The sequence below is a fragment of the Lampris incognitus genome, chromosome 9, assembly GCF_029633865.1.
Source record: "Lampris incognitus isolate fLamInc1 chromosome 9, fLamInc1.hap2, whole genome shotgun sequence".
Taxonomy (NCBI): domain Eukaryota; kingdom Metazoa; phylum Chordata; class Actinopteri; order Lampriformes; family Lampridae; genus Lampris; species Lampris incognitus.
In genome coordinates this window covers 48106625-48128256 of record NC_079219.1, presented here as the reverse complement: position 1 = coordinate 48128256, position 21632 = coordinate 48106625, and the positions used below count along the sequence as shown (strand labels likewise).

The 21632-nt window shown below is 43.4% G+C and overlaps 1 protein-coding gene across 2 annotated transcripts in view; it reads right to left on the bottom strand.

Annotated features, from left to right (window-relative positions):
- Positions 1-554: 554 nt before the first annotated feature.
- LOC130117813 (raftlin-like) overlaps positions 555-21632 on the bottom strand; it is a 171009-nt gene continuing 149931 nt past the window's right edge. For both annotated transcript variants that reach the window (XM_056286051.1, XM_056286052.1), the window contains exons 8-11: positions 20191-20294; positions 5583-5658; positions 3559-4870; positions 555-1443 (exon numbers count right to left, since the gene is read on the bottom strand). In XM_056286051.1, coding sequence (XP_056142026.1) covers positions 4241-4870; positions 5583-5658; positions 20191-20294 — 810 coding nt within the window. In that variant the 3' untranslated portion in view covers positions 555-1443; positions 3559-4240. The remainder of the gene's footprint in view (positions 1444-3558; positions 4871-5582; positions 5659-20190; positions 20295-21632) is intronic.

The window sequence follows — 21632 nt, the reverse complement described above, 5'->3', positions numbered from 1 at the left end:
ATTTGTGTTTCAAGGTGACAAAAAGTAGCATGGGAACATAATTCTTTAAGCAAACGTCACATTTGAAGAAACACATAGAATTGTCCATTATAGCCATCCATCCATTATCCAAACCGCTTATCCTTACTCAGGGTCGCAGGATGCTGGAGCCTATCCCAGCAGTCATTGGGTGGCAGATGGGGAGACACCCTGGACAGGCCGCCAGTCCATCACAGGGCCGATACACACACACATTCAAAGCTAGGGACAGTTTAGTACCGCCGATTCACCTGACCTACATGTCTTTGGACTGTGGGAGGAAACCGGAGCCCCCGGAGGAAACCCACGCAGACATGGAGAACATGCAAACTCCCCACCGAGGATGACCTGGGAAGACCCCCAAGGTTGGACTACCCTGGGGTTCGAACCCATGACCTTCTTGCTGTGAGGCGACTGCACTGCGCCACAACACCGCCCTATTTATCCCATTATATCGCCCATTATATCAACTGTTTGAAATGTTCTCTGCACTGATAAAAAAAAAAACAGTAATAAGGACACGTACAAATTAAATATAAAGCATTTTATAATATACAAATTGTACATATGTCATGAACAATAGGAATGTGGACACATCCAGGACAGCAAAGTTAAGGACTACTTTTCTCTTTTCTCCTGTGAATTTAGCAGATGATCAAAGATACTCAACATTCAAGATGGCAGCTGAAGGGATGAAAACGGTAACACTGGAGACACAAACTAAGAGTACATTTCCCAAAGGCTGTCAGCGAGCTTGAAAATGACAAGATAGGAAAAATGATTTGGTTCTGTCGTATCATGTTCTGTCATATCTACCCTGCCCGTTTCACATCATGGTAACACAGGAAATGAACCGTTTTGTGCAACATAAACCAAAAACGACTGCAGCAACTACTGAGGCTCAGAGACAATGAGGCTTAAAAAGACAGGGAAATGTATATAACCTTGTTTTTACACAGATGGGAAGAAGCTGCAGATGAACACATAGATCCATCATTAGTCAAATGTCTCCATCTTTATATGGAGGGCCGAGTTAACACGATTCAGCATCATTTAACGGATGAAATGTCAGATCCTGCCTCGCTTTTGAATGTTCCTTCAAATCCAGAACATAAAAAACAGCCTCCCACTCCCAAGAGCAGGTTCCTGTCAGAAGTTGGACCGTATGGCGATTGAGGAAAGATGGAGCCTGAAAGGGCATGACCTCAGGTAGGATAGGCGGATACGGGGCTCTGCTGTAAATTGACCCCTGCGTTTTCACTGCATTTGCCGCCGTCAGTGGATGTGCAACCAGAATGTAGTGGGAGTCCAAAAACACAGAATCATCTCAGATGAGCTCACCTCGCTTCAATCACAGCTTTCCAAATGGAAATTCACCCTCCGTGGGGAAACGTCTGTCACGCTTGTTCTGTTTTCACAAGATGTCTGGAGGGAATATATGGAGCAGTCACAGATATGAAACAGTAATGAGTGACTGCCTGAACTCACTGGTATGAAAGACATAACACAGAAACAAAGGAATTCCTTCCATAAAAAGAAAGCTGACAGTTATCTTGACTGGGATTAATGAAGAAAACGATTAAATCTAAAGAAGATGACTTGGCTAAGTTTAGGGGAGGGGGGCATAATGATTTCTTAAACTTTCAACGACAGATGTTTTGATATTGCCTTTTATAATTTATAGATTTCATAGTCTTGAAAAACGTATGAAACTGACATAAAAGTCATGTTGTCTCCACAGTCGTGATGCAGGGGGCTGCATAAAATATTTGTCACAGACAATAAATGCTTATTAAAGCTTAAAAAGCCCAAAGCAAGAAACAACTGAAAACAATGTAAAAGAATATGAGAAAATACCACAGAAAACATCACGATATGAGCTGACATATCTGCTCAATATCAGAGTGGTTATTTGCAATGTGCTCATGAATACTCCTGTGTATAACTTTGGAAAGTCCGTTCTGGTTCAAATATGATCTTTGACCTTTTCTGCCATTAGTAATGGCCTCACGCCCACAGGTTCCAGCTCCATCATATAGGAGGGCAGGAGGCCAAGGAGCATATGGTGGATGGGTCACACGAGGTGTCCCATCAGTGAAAAACCCACAGCGGCCCTCGGGAGGTAGCTCAAAACGTCACACAGAAATATCTGTCAAGCAAACGCCAGCGTAACAGCAATGGTTAGCACAAATACGACTTAAAACTCACACTTCCTTCAACTCAAAAAACAAAATGTTCACAATGAATTGTCATACCTCTAAGGAAAAAAAACCCAAAACAAACAAAAAACGAACAAACCAAAACATATTAACTTCATATCAACAAATGTGAAGTTCATGAAACCTAAACGCTATTTTTCTCGAGACAAGGGCTCTCTTTTGCCCCTTCATGATTTCCATTATGAAAACAGGGAATGGTTAAAATACCCTCTAAATAGCAACACATACTGCAGCATAATATCCAGGTTTGACTTCAACAAATATAGAACAGTTACAATGAGTCACTGCTGTGCCGCTAACACACATTCCTATGGGCTGAGGGTCAATTATTACAGCATATTAATAAGGCTAAATCGGTTACACAAAACATCTGCCATTTTACATAGAAAAGATTTACAAAATCCCAGTGGCTGATGGATGAAAACTGAAAATGCATTTATTCAACATCAAGTGAGAATATTAATTGCCAAACAAGATATCCACCTTTTGACAACGGTAAAACAAAATGTATGGTCCTTCTTAAAGATTAGCTTGAGTTCAAATAAATCTGCAAATCTTGTTTTACAGATATTTTTGAACGGTGGGACTCCCCCCCCCCCATAATGGAGATGAATTTTTTTGAAGAACAGCTCTTTAATAACTGAAGGTTAGATTTTTCCTTCACCTAGCAACCAGTACACATTCAACTCTTGTGAGTTCAACATTAAAAATGAGGGTGGTTTGTTTGACATGCTGAGGTGTTTTGCTGTCAATACCCCCCCCCCCCCCATAAATGACCCGATTATAAATGTATGATTCCTCACAAATACCCCACTGACAGAATCCATTAGTGGGCTAATAAGAGCTCTATGGCATCAATGCCCCCCCCCCCCTTTTTTTTGTAATGGAAAGCAACATGATACCACAGAGCACCACATTATGATGATGTTATTATCAGAAATGATGCCTTTTACTAGGTGCTTAAAGAGCTGGAGGTGAACTAATGAAGGAACCGTCGATGGGGAATGTGAAATGCAAACATGTTATTTTCTATTCATTTATTTCAATCTCACTTAATTTCTCTCTCTCTCTCTCTCTCTCTCTCTCTCTCTCTCTCTCTCTCTCTCTCTCTCTCTCTCTCTCTCTCTCTCTCTCTCTCTCTCGCTCTCTCTCTCTCGCTCTCTCTCTCAGTCTTCCTCACTAAATCTTACGCCATCTTTATTTTGGTCTCAGTAAATAACCAGCCTTGGTCCTGAATACACAGCTTTACCATGGTTCCGTGTCGATTCATGCTCTTGAAGTCAAATTGAAAATGCAACTTTGGAAAGGAAGAAATACTCACATTGATGTTCAAGTTCTGTATGGTATCTCAACATGTCTGCAATATGGTTTCCTTGGAGCCCTAAAACATTCAACCATATTTCACATTATGATCTAACTTGAACTGTCTCGATTATGGAACATTCTGTAGGCAAGGTGAGGGGCTTGAGTACACCTAAGAGTGATTATCAGACTCTCTTAAGCACTTGGTGGCTTCAAGCTCGGCATAAACATCAATCTCTTCACCTTTTTTTCAGATTGCCTGTCGCAACAAAAACCTTGTCAAAGTTCTTGCTCTCTTCATGCCTTCTACAACAGTACTAATGATGGTACACAGAACAATGGAACAGGATTGGCTGAAACAGTCTGTCCACCTTACTGTGAATTCATTCCCCATTCGTCCTTGTCATCCCTCATTGGCTCTCATTGGTCTGGTCGTACTTTCAAATTTTTTTTCCAGTGACTCCAATCTGACTATCTGTTTTGAATATATACATTCAGGATGTGTGGTTATACAGTAGGACTGGTGTCTGTGGTTAGAAGAGATTGTTCCATAGCTACATAGAGGCCGATTGCAGCGGGCTTGTTTATTTGTGATGGTCAAAGGTTGTGGTAGGAGTGAGAAACGCTGCAGTGAAGCATATCTACACCTTGTGTCTCCCTAGTTTTCAAGGATGACATCTTGAACCTGAGGATGTACAAATTCAAATGCCTGCTGAGGTCTGATCTTGAATCTCTTCAGTAATGACCTGTGTTATTGGTTCTTCTTGTTTTCTGGGATCTTCTTTGTCTTCGTCTTTTTCTTCATCTCTCTGCACCCCATTTTCAACCCCCACCACCTCAATTTCTCCTGCCCTCTCATTATCCTCTGCTTCACTCTCTTTCTGTTTTTCTATGGCTTCTGCCGCATCCTCGATCTCTCCATTTTCCAAAGCTCCTGCCCTCTCTATAGATCTCTCTCCTTCTAGTGGGGTCTTTTCTTCCTCCCCCTCATCTGCTGTGCTGTTCACTGCTCCTTTGTCCCTGCTCTCTGTGTCGCTGTCTTTCATTGCACCAATTTTTATCTCCTCAACCATCTTTCTGTCCTCATCTTTCTTTGCATCCTTTTCTTTAGCTATCTCACTCTCTTTACATTCGGTGCCTATCTCTGCTTTCTTCGTCCCTTCATCTTTGCTCTCGGCTTCTTCTTTCAGAACCTTTTCTCTGTCATCGAGAATCTTGGGATCTTCCGGATCTTTCTCCACTCCTGTTGTTTTGTTTTTCTTCTTCTTGTTCTTTGTTGTATCTTTGATACAGTTCTTGTTGGATTTGCCTCGGGATTTGAAGATTAGTTTCTGAAAAATACAAAGTTTATGTTACCATTTCTCCAGAAAGGGCTGTCATTTTGGTGGGCTCGAGGCAGCACACACAGACTTAATTAAGAATGGATTACAATGGATCTAATGCGGCACTTGGATAACAAGATAATTGAAATGGCTCTCATTGATGCAGAGAAGGAAATTGAGGTCATTCAGAGGGAAGCTATTGATATCCTCAAGGCCTGTGGTCTGACAAAGCAAACAGCAAATATTTCAAGCAATCTTAGCTTACCTCTGGTTTGCACATGGCATAGAAATTGCAACAAATCTGACAAACATGAGCAAATTCTCAGGTCTACTTTTGAGCCTTATGGCCAGCTGAATGTGCTGTCACGATTGTGGTTTAAATTTGGATCACAGAAAGGGTACATATGGATTCATTCCTTTGCGGACCAAGGGAAGATTAAGAGGTTATCAACACCAGATGGGGTCACAGAGAAAGCATGACCAACCCTCCTTTCCCAAATACAACTCATCTGTCCACTGCCCTAGAATTCCTCAGACTGCAAAAGGAGAAGGGGTCATTCCCATTTGTTGAATGCTGTGAGTATTTATCTCCTTAAAAAAATACAAATGTGCTTTTGAGGGTGTCAAGGGGTGATGTTGGCCTTGGATAGATGTGTAACCACTATGAGGCGACCCTGCGTTTTCCAAGAGAAACACTGTGAGGAATGCAAGGTAGTGTTACCTTAGATTCCCTCTTCTTTCGGGCCAGGACAGGTCTCTGCAGAAAAACAATCTGTTTGGTGGACAGACTTCCATCACTGCAAAATGGGAGAGGAGGAAGGGAAGGGAGAAAAAGGAAGGGAGAGATGTTAAGAAGGCAGACACAACAACAGGAACTCATTTCTGTCTTCAAATACTTTGGTCCAATTTCTCTGGCAGCAAATAATTTCACATTGAGTGAGAAATAAGAGTTTACGGGTGAGGCCAAACAGCTTAGATAAGATAAGATAAGGTAAGATAAGATGTACTTTATTAAACCCCGTGGGGAAAGTCATCCTCTGCATTTAACCCACCGTAAACATACACAGTGGGAGCAGTGGGCAGCCACAGTGCAGCACCCGGAGACCAACTCCAGTTCTTCTTTCCATTGCCTTGCTCAGGGACACAGACAGCAGTATTAACCCTAACATGCAGGTCTTCTTGATGGCGGGAGGAAACCGGAGCACCCGGAGAAAACCCACACAGACACGGGGAGAACATACAAACTCCGCACAGAAAGGATCTGGGACAGCCTGGGGTTCGAACCCAGGACCTTCTTGCTGTGAGGCAACAGTGCTAACCACTGGGCCACTGTGCTGCTCAGTGCAGCTTAAAACTCTTAGACTTAAACTCCATGACATTGTTTACATGTTAGAAAAATGTAAGCGGTTTCTCAGCTCAAAGATAAAACAAATCCTTGTGCATTCCAGAATAATAAAGAGGAACCAAGGCACCAAACTTGTATGAAAAGAAGATGAAAGTCCTTTAAATACACTGATAAGTTCAATTTACCATTTGTTGGCTTTGCTGACCCACCAACCAGAGGGCTTGGAAGCATAGCAACTGTTGCTAACGTCCACCAGTCTCATCATATACTTTGCTAACGTGCTTCAGTGGTTCTATACATTTTGCATGTATAGCCATGTCAGTGTATATAACTCTTCACGGCATACTGAAGGCCCTTGTGCCGATATTCAGAGGATATTTGAGACCCCTGGCTCCACCCTGGCTCCACAGATAGTTTGAAGAGGTGAAGTATTTGAAGGTGAAACAGTTAGCATTAGCATCCCATGTGGCAGCCATAACAGTTAGACATCAGAAAAATGACCTATAATTTTTCACCAGTTTTCAAAAAATTAATGTAACGCTCAGTCACAGTAGGTTACTGTACCTGAAAAATTTCTTATGATAGACACTTTTTTCTTTTTAAAAGAAAAGCAAGAGCAAAAACCTTCTGAGGGTATTGGTTGCCTAACTTAGCAGCAGTAACCAAGGAGCTCTACAGTCAATTTATCGAGATGAAGATAATCAAAATAACTGATGCATTTCAGCCTCTTGCCTTCATCAGATTATTTTTATTTTTATTTTGATCTTTTAACTGTGCATTTACCAAAGCAACCCTCCTCTGCTTTCTTAATAACTGCTACTCTACTGCTGATCAGTTACAGATCATGCCATTATTGTTTTGTGTTTCTTCAGCCTCTTTTATTCCTGTTTTAAGATTTAATTCTTTTATTTTTATTTATTTATGTTTTAACTTAACTTTTATTTTCATCAATCATGTTTTGTTTTTTCATTTTTTATTTCTGATTTGTCCCTTTTTCTCCCAATTTAGCAGCCAATCGCTCCCTATTCTAGTTCAAAACACCCACCCTCATACTGCACGCGTTCGCCAACTGCATCTCTCCGGCCATCGGTCTCGAAGGAGACGCCTCCCCACTTCCGTGACAAGGCAAATCCAGGCCGAACCACTTTTTCCCCACACACACGGAGACGCATTCATGTGACGAACACAAGCCAACTCCGCTCCCCTCCCGGAGACAGTGCTGCTAATTATTGCTGCTTCATCAAGTTTGGCCATAGTCGGATCTGACGAGACCGGGGTTCCCGGTCCCCAGTGGGCAACTGCATCGACACAAAGCCAATGCTTAGACTGCTACACCACCGCGGACCGAGATGTTTTTTCTTCGTTTTTTTTCTTCTTGGCAGCATGGTGGTGCAGTGGTTAGCGCGGTCGCCTCACAGCAAAAAGGTCCTGGGTTCGAGCCCCGGGGTAGTCCAACCTTGGTGGATCATCCTGAGTTTGCATGTTCTGCGTGGGTTTCCTCCGCGGGCTCCGGTTTCCTCCCACAGTCCAAAGACATGTAAGTCAGGTGAATTGGCCGTACTAAATTGTCCCTAGGTGTGTGTGTGGGGGGGCCCTGTGATGGCCTGGCGGCCTGTCCAGGGTGTCTCCCCGCCTGCCGCCCAATGACTGCTGGGATAGGCTCCTGAGAACAGGATAAGCGGTTCAGCTAATGGATGGATGTTTTTTTTCGTATTATTTTTAATCTGCATGCTTCAACATAATGCAAAGCTCATTAGATTGCATTATAATGTAACAAATGTGCTATATCAGTAAAATTTGATTGACTGATTGACTGATTGATTGATGTTGTGACGATAGCCACACAATCATTTCCGCATCTCTTCACAGCGCTCGTCGCCATCATCTGCTCCTTAAACTTTCACCTCACAAGGTTAGGGGAGACAAACTCAAGAAGAGATCTCTGAACTGTGACTGGGTGTGCGTGCGCGCATGTGTGTGTGGGTGTGAGAGAGAGAGAGAGAGAGAGAGAGAGAGAGAGAGAGAGAGAGAGCGAGAGAGAGAGAGACGTGAGGTATCTTCTACCTTAATGGTTTCCTCATGTATTCACAACCTTTTTCCAAAATGTCCCGTTAAATTAATCCCGTCTCGTGCACATATCCCACTTGTGTGTTGTGAGACGGATAATCCGTCCAAGTACTCCGGTTGACAGATTAATCGGGCAGGAAACGCAGCATCAGTTCTAAGTGGGTTTCCTGTCTCTCCCATCTTCTCATTTTCTCTACCACACATCACGCACACACCCTTTCTATTCACCCAGCATGCTCTCGCTAACTAGCCATCCTCTCCGTTGTACCTCTGCCTCTGCCTGCTTTGTCAGCCTGATTTTTGACAGTTTTATCATCTCTCTCTTTTTTTTAAAAGTATTTTCCTCTTCCTCTCTCGCTCTCTCTTCCTCTTAGTCATCCATCATGACATTACAAGAGATACGCTCTCTTTCTGCACAGCTAGACACAAGTTCAATAACAAACAGACTTGTATGCATGCACACACACACACACACACACACACACACACACACACACACACACACACACACACACACACACACACACACACAGGCGAGCTGCTGTCTCAAGTTAAGCCTGGATGCTTAACATGAGGAACGACAGCAAGTTTATGATTGCACAACACTAAAAGCCTGCAACAAATCTTCCTCTCTCAACATCAAATGGACTTGCGGCTCCTCCAGCAGAAAGCTTACCATCTAAACCAACCAAAGCCAACCACGCTTCCCTTTTTCTTTTCCATTACCTCCTTCCTTTTTCCATTTATCCACAAGCTATTTTCTGGGCTGTCACAATGCTAGACGGCTTCCCGGCAAATCAAGGGAGAGAAAAAAAAGACAACTAAACAATAACGTGAGGAGGCCCTGGCGCAGGAGGGTGGGTATTTTAGAAAATTACACACCTTTCCTGAGCTTGCTGTTAGCTGCCAGTTAGAGGCTCACTGTTATATTTTAAAGCTTCAGCGAAAAAGATGACTATGTCTTTTTTTGGGGGGCAAATATACCTGTTGGTGGCCTCAAAACTCTCTCCTTCACAATGTTCCTCCAAAGTGCCATTTAATCATTACTGTACAAATGCACCGCCGGAGTCCAAGAAACACCGTCTCTCTCCATTCACTGCTCGCAGATGCATTGTTTGCTAAAATGAAGATGACAGTTTTCCATTGGTGATATTATTCAGTATTTCTCATGTACCTTTAAAAATTCATTGACAAGGAGGCATCCGGGTAGCGTAGCAGTCTATTCCGTTGCCTACCAACACAGGGATCGCTGGTTCACATCCCCGTGTTACCTCCGGCTTGGTCAGACGTCCCTACAGACACAATTGGGCTTGTCTGTGGGTGGTAAGCTGGATGTGGGTATGTGTCCTGGTCGCTGCACTAGCGCCTCCTCTGGTTGGTCGGGGCACCTGTTCAGGGGGGAGGGGGAACTGGGGAGGGTAGCATGAGCCTCCCATGCGCTACATCTCCCTGATGAAACTCCTCACTGTCAGGTGAAAAGAAGCGGCTGGGGACTCCACATGTATCGGAGGAGGCGTGTGGTAGTCTGCATCCCTTCCCGGATAGGAAGAGGGAGTGGAGCAGCGACTGGAATGGCTCGGAAGAATGGGGTAATTGGCTGGGTACAATTGGGAGAAAAAAGGGGAAAAATCCCCCCCCCCAAAAAAAACCCCCATTCATCGACAAAATCCTCAAGAAGGACACACACCTACAGTAATGCATTAATGTATATGACGCTCATAAATGTCTCATGTTTGTGATTATTGTCGTTCCAGATTTTCTGAGATTCGGAGATCCTTGCACAGGGAAACTCTCTGGAATCAACTCACACGTTGAGGATGACATGAATGCATAGTACATCCATAATGTGATGCATTTCCATGTAAAACAGGATAGTATTAAGGCAGGGCAAAACGTGGCGGGGCAGATATGATCTGATCCTCCAGGATTTGATTGGATCCTGCAAAGCATTTAATGATATTGTTGTTTGGGATGTTGTTCACCTGTTTGCTTGGATTTGGAGACCCAATCACAAAAACTTCTTAGAGGAAGATTGGATTATTAGAATATAATGTAAAAAAGTAAAAACAATGGGTTTTTTGTGATGTTTTTGGCATAAATTGTTGAACAGAGAAAGAAAGCCACTTTATTTTGTCATTGTACTCTTACAACGAAATGTGTTCTCTGCGTGTAACCCATCCTATTGTATAGCAGCAGTGGGCAGCTGCAGCGCCCGGGGACCAACTCCAGTTCTTCTTTCCATAGCCTTGCTCAGGGGCACAGGCAGGAGTATTAACCCTAACATGCATGTCTTTTTGATGGTGGGAGGAAACCGGAGCACCCGGAGGAAACCCACGCAGACACGGGAGAACATGCAAACTCCACACAGAAAGGACCTGGGATGGCTTGGGGTTCGAACCCGGGACCTTCTTGCTGTGAGGCAACCACTGGGCCACCGTGCCACCCCTATAGGTGTGTGAATATAAATATTGTGTGAATAGGTGCATAATATGACTGGGAAATTGAGCTAACAAGGTAAAGAAAAAGGTCAATTTTTCTTCCAGGTTGTCTTTGATTTAAGGAGCAGAGTTGTGAAAGAAAGCAGCATGACTCAAAAGCTGCATGGAGACACTGAGTCTCGGTTTGCATTTAGCTGAGATTCTGTTCTGGTCTCTGACATTCGCCCGGCCCCTTCAGACGAAAAATCTGTGCAGCTACACAAATCGTGCTTTTGCAAATTTGCTATATAACAGTGGAGGCGTCAACAGCACAAAAACAAGTGTAACGTGCAGAGCTACAATCTGAAATAGATCATCCACCGTTATTTCAGCGCACAAAGTGTTTTAGAGTCAGGGAGGGGAAGGGGCTCCAGCTTGTACTACACCTATCTAGGCCGACTCTGATTAATTAGCCATGTTGTGCTGTTGTGTTGTGGCATTTTGAAAGAGGAGAAGAATAGAAGGAGAGGGGTTGGGAGTTAGAAAAAAATGAGGGATGAAAATAGAGAGGTAATTAATCAGCTCTGCTCTGAAACGGTCACAAACACGACCGGGCGAGGCAGTCGCTCAACAAACACTCCCAGTGTCACAGTCAGTGAGCTGATGGGAATCTTACATACTACACGCTTCATTAGCACGCTATTACACATCACGCCATGTTGACATAAAATATTGTACGACGTTACAAGTACGCTTTGTAAGACGACTAGTGTTTCATCATCACTGCACAACTCCTCTGTTTACTGTTGGAGGGCAAATGTGCTGGCTGACAGGCGTATCACACACACACACACATATATGGTATATGTGTTGTATATACTATTGTTCATACTGTAACGTGCATGGATAAGTAGACACGTTTGCCGCTGGCTGACACGCCGCGGTTAGTCGAGCGGTTAGCGATGTGTCCCGCGGTGCGGGACATACGGGTTCGCGTCCCGGCCGCAGCAGCTCCTGTGGTTGCCCCCCGAATTCGCTGCAATACGTTGCATATATGCACAATTATTGAACTGTGTTGGATATTGCTTGTGAAACTGTCTGTGATAGTTGTTTCACTTCTTGGTAGAATAATCAGGAATCAGGAACATTTTGTTTTTGAAACGTAATAGCGTTTCCCCCCCAGCCCACAGCAGTGCAACACAAAGACAAAAACACATATCGCAAAATTACAAGAACACATATATCAAACTACAAAAAAAATCACTGTCCAAGAGAACAACCGCAGGATGACTGTGGGAACTGCCGGTCTGCATGGGCTAGCAGCTAGCTTAGCCTGCCCCACTTTCACATCCTGTCAGACCGCCCTCGGTGTTTCCTCTTCGGGCGCAGCTCCAGGCAGGGCCGTGGTCCCTGGACCCACAGGACGCAGCAGACCAAGCTCTCCCAGCCGATCCAGCGCCAGCTCTCCCAGCCATCACACAAACTTAGATGCAGACGTGGACGAAGACACTGCATGGACGGTGCTGGGCGAGGCCGCTGAAAACCCAAATTCCCGCTGCCATCTTCATACACCGGAAGCAGAATAAAAGTACTGCTACTACTACCACTACTACTACTACTGTAACATAACTTGCTACAACGGATTTTTCACTTTGTAAAATATTTCAGTTTAACCAAGTATTCATGATTTTTGGAGTGTGGTTGCAATCGTGAAAAGCCTTTGATTATTTTGGTATCAAACCTCATACAAATTTAACATAAGCACATTTAATATGTGAATTTTTAAGTAAATCAATTAGGTGTTGCATTGAAAATGAGACCAACTGAATATAACCATGAAGGCACCTCTGACCACATCAGTGTAAACTGTTATACGAGTATTTTCAGCATTTTTTTTTTTTGCAAAAATGAATTGAGATGCTGGAGAGCTGGCTTAGTGAGGCATTGAAGGCAGTGAACTATGACCGGGTATATGGAAGGCCTTTTGCCGTAAAGCGGATGCACGCTCATATAGTCCTCGTGAATGATGAGTCAGCTCAGGCTTAGCCGGCTGAGGACTTGCTCCATTTCTGCAAGAGGATTTTCCACCGATACACGAAACTTCTGCTTTTAAACTCCACAGCTGCTGTTTCGCTGGAAGCCGTGCCTGAACTGGCACAGATTTAGACCACCTCATGAGAACCAGATTCTCTCACATGTGATATGTTCCTGACTAAAAGAAGTGAGGAACGGAGGCATTTCCCAGGAAAGTTGATTTCTGTCTGAACATCCATCCATTATCCGAACTGCTTATCCTGCTGTCAGGGTCGCGGGGATGCTGGAGCCTATCCCCGCGGTCATTGGGCGGCAGGTGGGGAGACACCACGGACAGGCCGCCAGACCATCACACAGGGCTGGCACACACACACACACACACACACGCACACACACACAAACACACACACGCGCACACACGCACATACACACACACGCACATACACACATTCATACCTAGGGACAATTTAGTACGGCCAATTCACCTGACCTACATGTCTTTGGACTGTGAGAGGAACCCCCCGGAGCCCCCGGAGGAAACCCACGCAGACACGGGGAGAACATGCAAACTCCATACAGAGGACGACCCGGGATGACCCCCAAGGTTGGACTACCCCAGGGGTCGAACCCAGGGCCTTCTTGCTGTGAGGCAACCGTGCTAACCACTGTGCCGCTTTCTGTCTGAACATCTCAGATTAATATTTAGTCAAGTAAATGCAATGCACAGAAAAGACCGAGCATTGCTCAGCTCTATTTAGAGCAATGGACAATGTTAAATGAATGAATTAGATGTGATTAAGCACTCCCATTTAACACTCTGTGCATATTTTGTATTTAGTAAACATGTTGAGCTTTATGTGTTGCTTTACCCAAGTTTCCCATTGAAAGCGAAACCCATTACATGCCAGCTGTGATTGTGAAGCGATCTATTCAGTTTTATTCATATTTATTCAAATTTAGGCATAGGCTGAGAGCCACAATGGTCAGGTTTCAACCCAGAAACCTCACCATAATCTTACAGATGCTAACCCAATATCTCACCTGCCAAAATGAACCTGATCACGCTTGGGAAATGTCCCACGTTCATGCTGTATATATTACATATGCATCTCCTTTCTTCAGAAACATCTGGGTAAGGTATTTCAAGTTATGCTGGGAAATGACATCTGCAGGAATCTCATGCTCCAGATGTCGGCTGCAGTGCATTTATTCTTCATTTACATACATGTAGCGTTTCCCTCCTCACCAGTCGATGAACTTAAGAATGAAGCTTTTTCATCTGTTGCAGTCACTGTAAGAGTCTTAGAGACAGGGATCAGCTCAATGTGTCAAAATGTATGAGACTACGTTTACATGCATATCAGACTCTGATATTAGCCTTCTGGCTTGAGCATGTAAACATCATTCCTTTAATAACCACAGCCTGAATAAGGCCTTACCCAGATTAAGGACATTCTGATTAGAAAATGGTGTCTACTGATATAAACTGTGTTATTTAAGCATTGCATTGACATGTAAACACCTTGATATAAATGGACCGAATGGATTGCATTTATATAGCGCTTTTCTAGCTGCAACAGCATCTCGCACACACACACACACACACACACACACACACACACACACACACACACACACACACACACACACACACACACACACACACACACACCGATGGTGGCAACAACCGGCTCATCGAGAGCAGTTAGGGGTACATAGTGCATAATACATAATACACAACAGAGCTTCTTAACTGGAGTTTTCATGACACTTTCTGCTGTTTCCACCTTCTGGCAGATTACGGTTAGGATTGGGCGGAGTTGGCAAAGATATTATTTATGTGGAAAACAGAAGGAATCCAAAGATAATTTTTATCCTTTTTGGCGTGAGCCTGAAACTGTTCAGATGTTTATTATTTGGACTAAAATTGATACGGCTGGAAACAAAACCGAGGCCATGGGCTGAATACAGATGGGGGCACTTTAAGGCGCGCTGTGCAGGAATTGTCATATGCTGATACACTGGCTCTCAGCTGCAAAACGAAAGGGAAAGGATTTTACACAGCCCCTCCAAACAGCCGACTGTCGTCTCATGGCTCTCCCTTCACAACAGGCAGCTGAAAACACCGATTCATCACACGAGTACCGGGACACATGTTAACCTTATTAAAACTATCAATAACCATCTTATTACTACGTCTTACAATGTTTTCTCTAGTGTCTTTTTTTAAAAAAAAATCTAAACTTAACCTCATGCTAGCAGCACTTATCAGACTAGACCATCTAGATCAAACCACTTGTCCTCGCCTAAACCATTTAGGACTTTATGTCTAAACAAATGTTTCTTCATTTGTCACCAAGTTTGTGTGTATTGAGAGTTCAAGTTTTTAGTTTTCTGTTATTTATATGTCATATATGAAAGCAAGTTTACACTTATTCCTGTAATGAAATGCTTGCTTTGCGAGCTCACCACACAAGTGGGAAATATAAGTTCTTATAAAGGTACTCAGAGAACGAGCACAGGACATGTACAAATAACAGAAAGAAACACAGAGATAACTAGTGGGTTGTAAAGTAGTGATTTACCGATTGTGGTTGCACCGTATAAACGCAAGGAATGTCGTATAGCTAGTGAAGCCTTAGTAATGTGTAAGTCGACTGACTAATAGGTGAATATCACAGCAGCCAGCCAGTCACAAACTGTTCACGTTTAAGCATGCATCTGCACGCCTGTATCACACGTTGATGATGGACAAAGATGTCCTGTAAAATGTGGCGACAACAAATGTTTCCCAATTTTCAAATAAAAGCTCCAAATAGTCTAAGCCAGCTATATATATATATATATAATCTAGCGATTCAAGTAAATTCTTTACTTGAATCACTGGATTATTTTGCTCCTTGTTTGTTGAGCACTTTTCCTATTGAGTGTTTCTTTTAACAAAGTTATACACTCACCGGCCACTTTATTAGGCACACCTGTCCAACTGCTCGTTAACGCAAATTTCTAATCAGCCAATCACATGGCAGCAACTCAATGCATTTAGGCATGTAGACATGGTCAAGATGATCTGCTGCAGTTCAAACCGAGCATCAGAATGGGGAAGAAAGGTGATTTAAGTGACTTTGAACGTGGCATGGTTGTTGGTGCCAGACGGGCTGGTCTGAGTATTTCACAAACTGCTGATCTACTGGGATTTTAACGCACAACCATCTCTACGGTTTACAGAGAATGGTCCGAAAAAGAGAAAATATCCAGTGAGCGGCAGTTCTGTGGGCGAAAATGCCTTGTTGATGCCAGAGGTCAGAGGAGAATGGCCAGACTGGTTCGAGCTGATAGAAAGGCAACAGTAACTCAAATAACCACTCATTACAACCGAGGTATGCAGAAGAGCATCTCTGAACGCACAACACGTCGAACCTTGAGGCAGATGGGCAACAGCAGCAGAAGACCACACCGGGTGCCACTCCTGTCAGCTAAGAACAGGAAACTGAGGCTACAATTCGCACAGGCTCACCAAAATTGGACAATAGAAGATTGTAAAAACGTTGCCTGGTCTGATGAGTCTCGATTTCTGCTGCGACATTTGGATGGTAGGGTCAGAATTTGGCATCAACAACATGAAAGCATGGATCCATCCTGCCTTGTATCAACGGTTCAGGCTGGTGGTGGTGGTGTAATGGTGTGGGGGATATTTTCTTGGCACACTTTGGGCCCCTTAGTACCAATTGAGCATCGTGTCAACGCCACAGCCTACCTGAGTATTGTTGCTGACCATGTCCATCCCTTTATGACCACAGTGTTCCCATCTTCTGATGGCTACTTCCAGCAGGATAACGCGCCATGTCATAAAGCTCGAATCATCTCAGACTGGTTTCTTGAACATGACAATGAGTTCACTGTACTCAAATGGCCTCCACAGTCACCAGATCTCAATCCAATAGAGCACCTTTGGGATGTGGTGGACCGGGAGATTCGCATCATGGATGTGCAGCCGACAAATCTGCAGCAACTGTGTGATGCTATCATGTCAATATGGACCAAACTCTCTGAGGAATGTTTCCAGTACCTTGTTGAATCTATGCCACGAAGGATTAAGGCAGTTCTGAAGGCAAAAGGGGGTCCAACCCGGTACTACCAAGGTGTACCTAATAAAGTGGCCAGTGAGTGTATATCTACTCATATATTTTCGTAATGTGTGTGTATGTGGTGTTAGTGTGTGTGTGTGTTAGTTAGTGTAGATAGCGGGACCGAAAACTAAAGCACTTATGATCCTAATTCTTTTTGGAGGTGGTAGGTATTGTTCCAGAGAGTAAGGGAAAATCCCAGAAAATTAAAATTATGCATAATTATGCAAAATATGCATTTTTCTAAAAATGGCTAAAAACCACTTTTCTCAGCATTTCAGATGATTCTGAGCATCTTTGGTTTTTTCACCTATATAAACATTTTTTTCTGGGACTTCGAAATGTTTTGGTATTATGCAAAATATATGCATTTTTGCAAAAATGCACTTATGATCCTAATTTTTTTGGGAGGTGGTAGGTATTGTTTCAGAGAGGACCAGAAAAATAGCAGAAAATTAAAATAATTATAATAATTATGCAAAATATGCATTTTCTAAAAATGGCTAAAAACCACTTTTCTCGGCATTTCGGATGATTCTGAGCATTTGGGGGGAGGGAGTTGGAGTGGGGGGGGTTAGGGGCAGGGGGAAGGCGGTTAGCTGGCAGGACGAAGAGGAGGGAGATTTAGACGGGTGGATAACCAAACCGCTACATTGTAGCGGGGTTCTTCTAGTATATATATATATATATATATATATATATATATATATATATATATATATATATATATATATACACTACCGTTCAAAAGTTTGGGATCACATTGAAATGTCCATATTTTTGAAGGAAAAGCACTGTACTGTTCAATGAAGATAACTTTAAACTAGTCTTAACTTTAAAGAAATACACTCTATACATTGCTAATGTGGTAAATGACTATTCTAGCTGCAAATGTCTGGTTTTTGGTGCAATATCTACATAGGTGTATAGAGGCCCATTTCAAGCAACTATCACTCCAGTGTTCTAATGGTACAATGTGTTTGCTCATTGGCTCAGAAGGCTAATTGATGATTAGAAAACCCTTGTGCAATCATGTTCACACATCCGAAAACAGTTTAGCTCGTTACAGAAGCTACAAAACTGACCTTCCTTTGAGCAGATTGAGTTTCTGGAGCATCACATTTGTGGGTTCAATTAAACGCTCAAAATGGCCAGAAAAAGAGAACTTTCATCTGAAACTCGACAGTCTATTCTTGTTCTTAGAAATGAAGGCTATTCCATGCGAGAAATTGCTAAGAAATTGAAGATTTCCTACACCGGTGTGTACTACTCCCTTCAGAGGACAGCACAAACAGGCTCTAACCAGAGTAGAAAAAGAAGTGGGAGGCCGCGTTGCACAACTGAGCAAGAAGATAAGTACATTAGAGTCTCTAGTTTGAGAAACAGACGCCTCACAGGTCCCCAACTGGCATCTTCATTAAATAGTACCCGCAAAACACCAGTGTCAACATCTACAGTGAAGAGGCGGCTGCGGGATTCTGGGATTCAGGGCAGAGTGGCAAAGAAAAAGCCATATCTGAGACTGACCAATAAAAGAAAAAGATTAAGATGGGCAAAAGAACACAGACATTGGACAGAGGAAGACTGGAAAAAAGTGTTGTGGACGGATGAATCCAAGTTTGAGGTGTTTGGATCACAAAGAAGAACGTTTGTGAGACGCAGAACAAATGAAAAGATGCTGGAAGAATGCCTGACGCCATCTGTTAAGCATGGTGGAGGTAATGTGATGGTCTGGGGTTGCTTTGGTGCTGGTAAGGTGGGAGATTTGTACAGGGTAAAAGGGATTCTGAATAAGGAAGGCTATCACTCCATTTTGCAACGCCATGCCATACCCAGTGGACAGCGCTTGATTGGAGCCAATTTCATCCTACAACAGGACAATGACCCTAAACACACCTCCAAATTGTGCAAGAACTATTTAGAGCAGAAGCAGGCAGCTGGTATTCTATCGGTAATGGAGTGGCCAGCGCAGTCACCAGATCTGAACCCCATTGAGCTGTTGTGGGAGCAGCTTGACCGTATGGTACGCAAGAAGTGCCCATCCAACCAATCCAACTTGTGGGAGCTGCTTCTGGAAGCGTGGGGTGCAATTTCTCCAGATTACCTCAACAAATTAACAGCTAGAATGCCAAAGGTCTGCAATGCTGTAATTGCTGCAAATGGAGGATTCTTTGACGAAAGCAAAGTTTGATGTAAAAAAAAATCTTATTTCAAATACAAATCATTATTTCTAACCTTGTCAATGTCTTGACTCTATTTTCTATTCATTTCACAACATATGGTGGTGAATAAGTGTGACTTTTCATGGAAAACACAAAATTGTTTGGGTGATCCCAAACTTTTGAACGGTAGTGTATATATATATAATTTTTATTTTGAGATACTTTATTGATCCCTGTGGGGAAATTCCTCTCTGCATTTAACCCATCCTAGCTGTGTAGCTAGGAGCAGTGGGCACGCCTGGGGACCAACTCCAGGTCGTCTTGCCATGCCTCCATCAGGGGCGCAGACAGGAGTATTAACCCTAACATGCCTGTCTTTCTGATGGTGGGGGAAACTGGAGTACTGAGAAAAAAACCACCACAGACACGAGGAGAACATGCAAACTCCACACAGAGGACGACCTGGGATACCCCGGGGTTTGAACCCAGGACCTTCTTGCTGTGAGGCAACAGTGCTAACCACTACGCCACCGTGCTGGCCCTCTATTATATATTACATTTATTGTTGTTTACATTGGGTCCAACGTTGCAGGCTCACTCTAACAACTCCACCTTCTTGTTGGTGTGTGTAAGATTTTGATGACAACTGAGATCTTTGTATTAACTTGTAGGGGCAGTGCAACTGTTTTCTATTTACTGTGGGGTAAACTCTGATTTAGTTACCTATGAGAAAACTAGGCTTAGCAAGGACTCGCATATAACTGATGCAAATGGCCCCACGTTCAGAAATATTAGGGTCTAAATTCTAATTTTGAATTTGTCATTTTTTGTAATGCTATCATTAACAAATATCTAAACGTATACGAGGGTTAATCATAATTCAAGCCATCATCTGGTGTTAATGAGTGTGTTGTAAGAGCTCATACATGTTATATTACTATTTTTTTATTAATCAATGAAAAACACCAATGATAAATAGCACATGGAAAAACTACAGAATGCTAATGCTTTGACTGGTTATTTCATTGAAAATGCCAGTTGAAAAATGTATCAGATATGACATTTTTGATTAAAAAAAAAAATGCATGGCATCTTTAATTGTGTAATTGTGCATGCATAAATGTAGTCAGTACAACATGTAGTTTGGGTTGTAATGGTCACAGGTAGAGGTTGTTACCTGTTTGTCTTGATAACTGGTGTCGGCAGCACACAGGTGAGTCTCCAACCATACGTGGCCAAAGACTGCAGCAGGGGAACATAGTCTGCCTTCACCTGCAAACCCTGTGGAGAAAAACAAGACACACGTCACCACCCACTCCACACACAAGCTGGGCATCATTCAAAGGATAGTGCATGTATTCCAGTACATGTATTCCAGTACATGTATTCCAGTTATAGTACATGAAATTTAAAGTGTTTAAATCACATTGGTGATGGTAGTGTGTATTTGTAGGGTCATGTGACATAGTCTATTGCATTGGTCCTTTACTGGATATGTAACAGTTTAAGTTGTCCAAGTGTGTGTGTGTGTGTGTGTGTGGTTTGCCATGTTTTCTGCAGCTGCTGTACCTGAGAAACCACAACGCGTGTCAGTTAGAATTGGCTGCATGCACACACACTTGCACCGATGGTACAGACACACGTGATGTGGCTGCTATGTACTACTTAGAACAGGAAGAGGAAACAGGAAACAGAAATATATCAAAGTGTTTTTTTTAACGGTGTTTCCTCTCTGTGGAGCTGCACTGCCATATCCTCATAGCGTGTGTGTCTTCTCAGTAACACACGGGTGATACACACAGTATGACAGTAAACACACTGGGCATTACAGATGTGCTCTGTTCTGAAACTTCTCCTCATTCATTTGCAGGTCTTGTAGGAATCAATATGAGCTGAACAGCCAACACTACCGATACTACCGCTGCCTCTCCCACAACTTCCATGAGTGTGTTTTCATGGTCAACCAGCCGGTTAGCATTAATATATTAAGAGCTTGGTGCACCCCACCATAATGAGCAGATCGACTGAAACAAGACTCTGCTCTAACATCTACACAGGCAGTTCTCCTCCTCCTCCTCCGGGGAGCGACACATCTCGGTTTTTGCCAAGGCTTTATGTTGGAACATCTCCCAGGCACAGGCGCCGTCCCAAAACTTGCCTTGAAAGTAATTTTGCTGCACTGGTTTGCTGCTCTTTGGAGCAGGTGAACGTCAGTCACAACCCTGAGGTCCTGCTCGTCTTTCCCCGAACTTACGGAGGCTGACCCTCCTTCTCTCAGCAGCCCTTCCACAAGTTAAAGACGACTCCATCTTTGTCTTAAAAAGCTATCTGACCACCAAGCAAAGACTCAAAATGAGAAGAAAAAGCTGGGCTACCATTTAAGGGGTGCTGAAAAATTAGCATCATTAGCATCATCAATGTGGTAGCAGGCTGTGGTTTAGCCTCGGCTGCAAGCGGAGAGGGAGGGGGCACGGGAGAGCTGAGCTGATGGCGAGGCTGATGAACGACGGGCCTCGGGTGTGCCAGCTAACAGGCTGCCCTTCATACTGTGCAGCGACGCCGGCTTCTGGACACAGACCGCCAACTGAGAGGGCGAGAAGAGCCGCGGAGGCTGTCAGA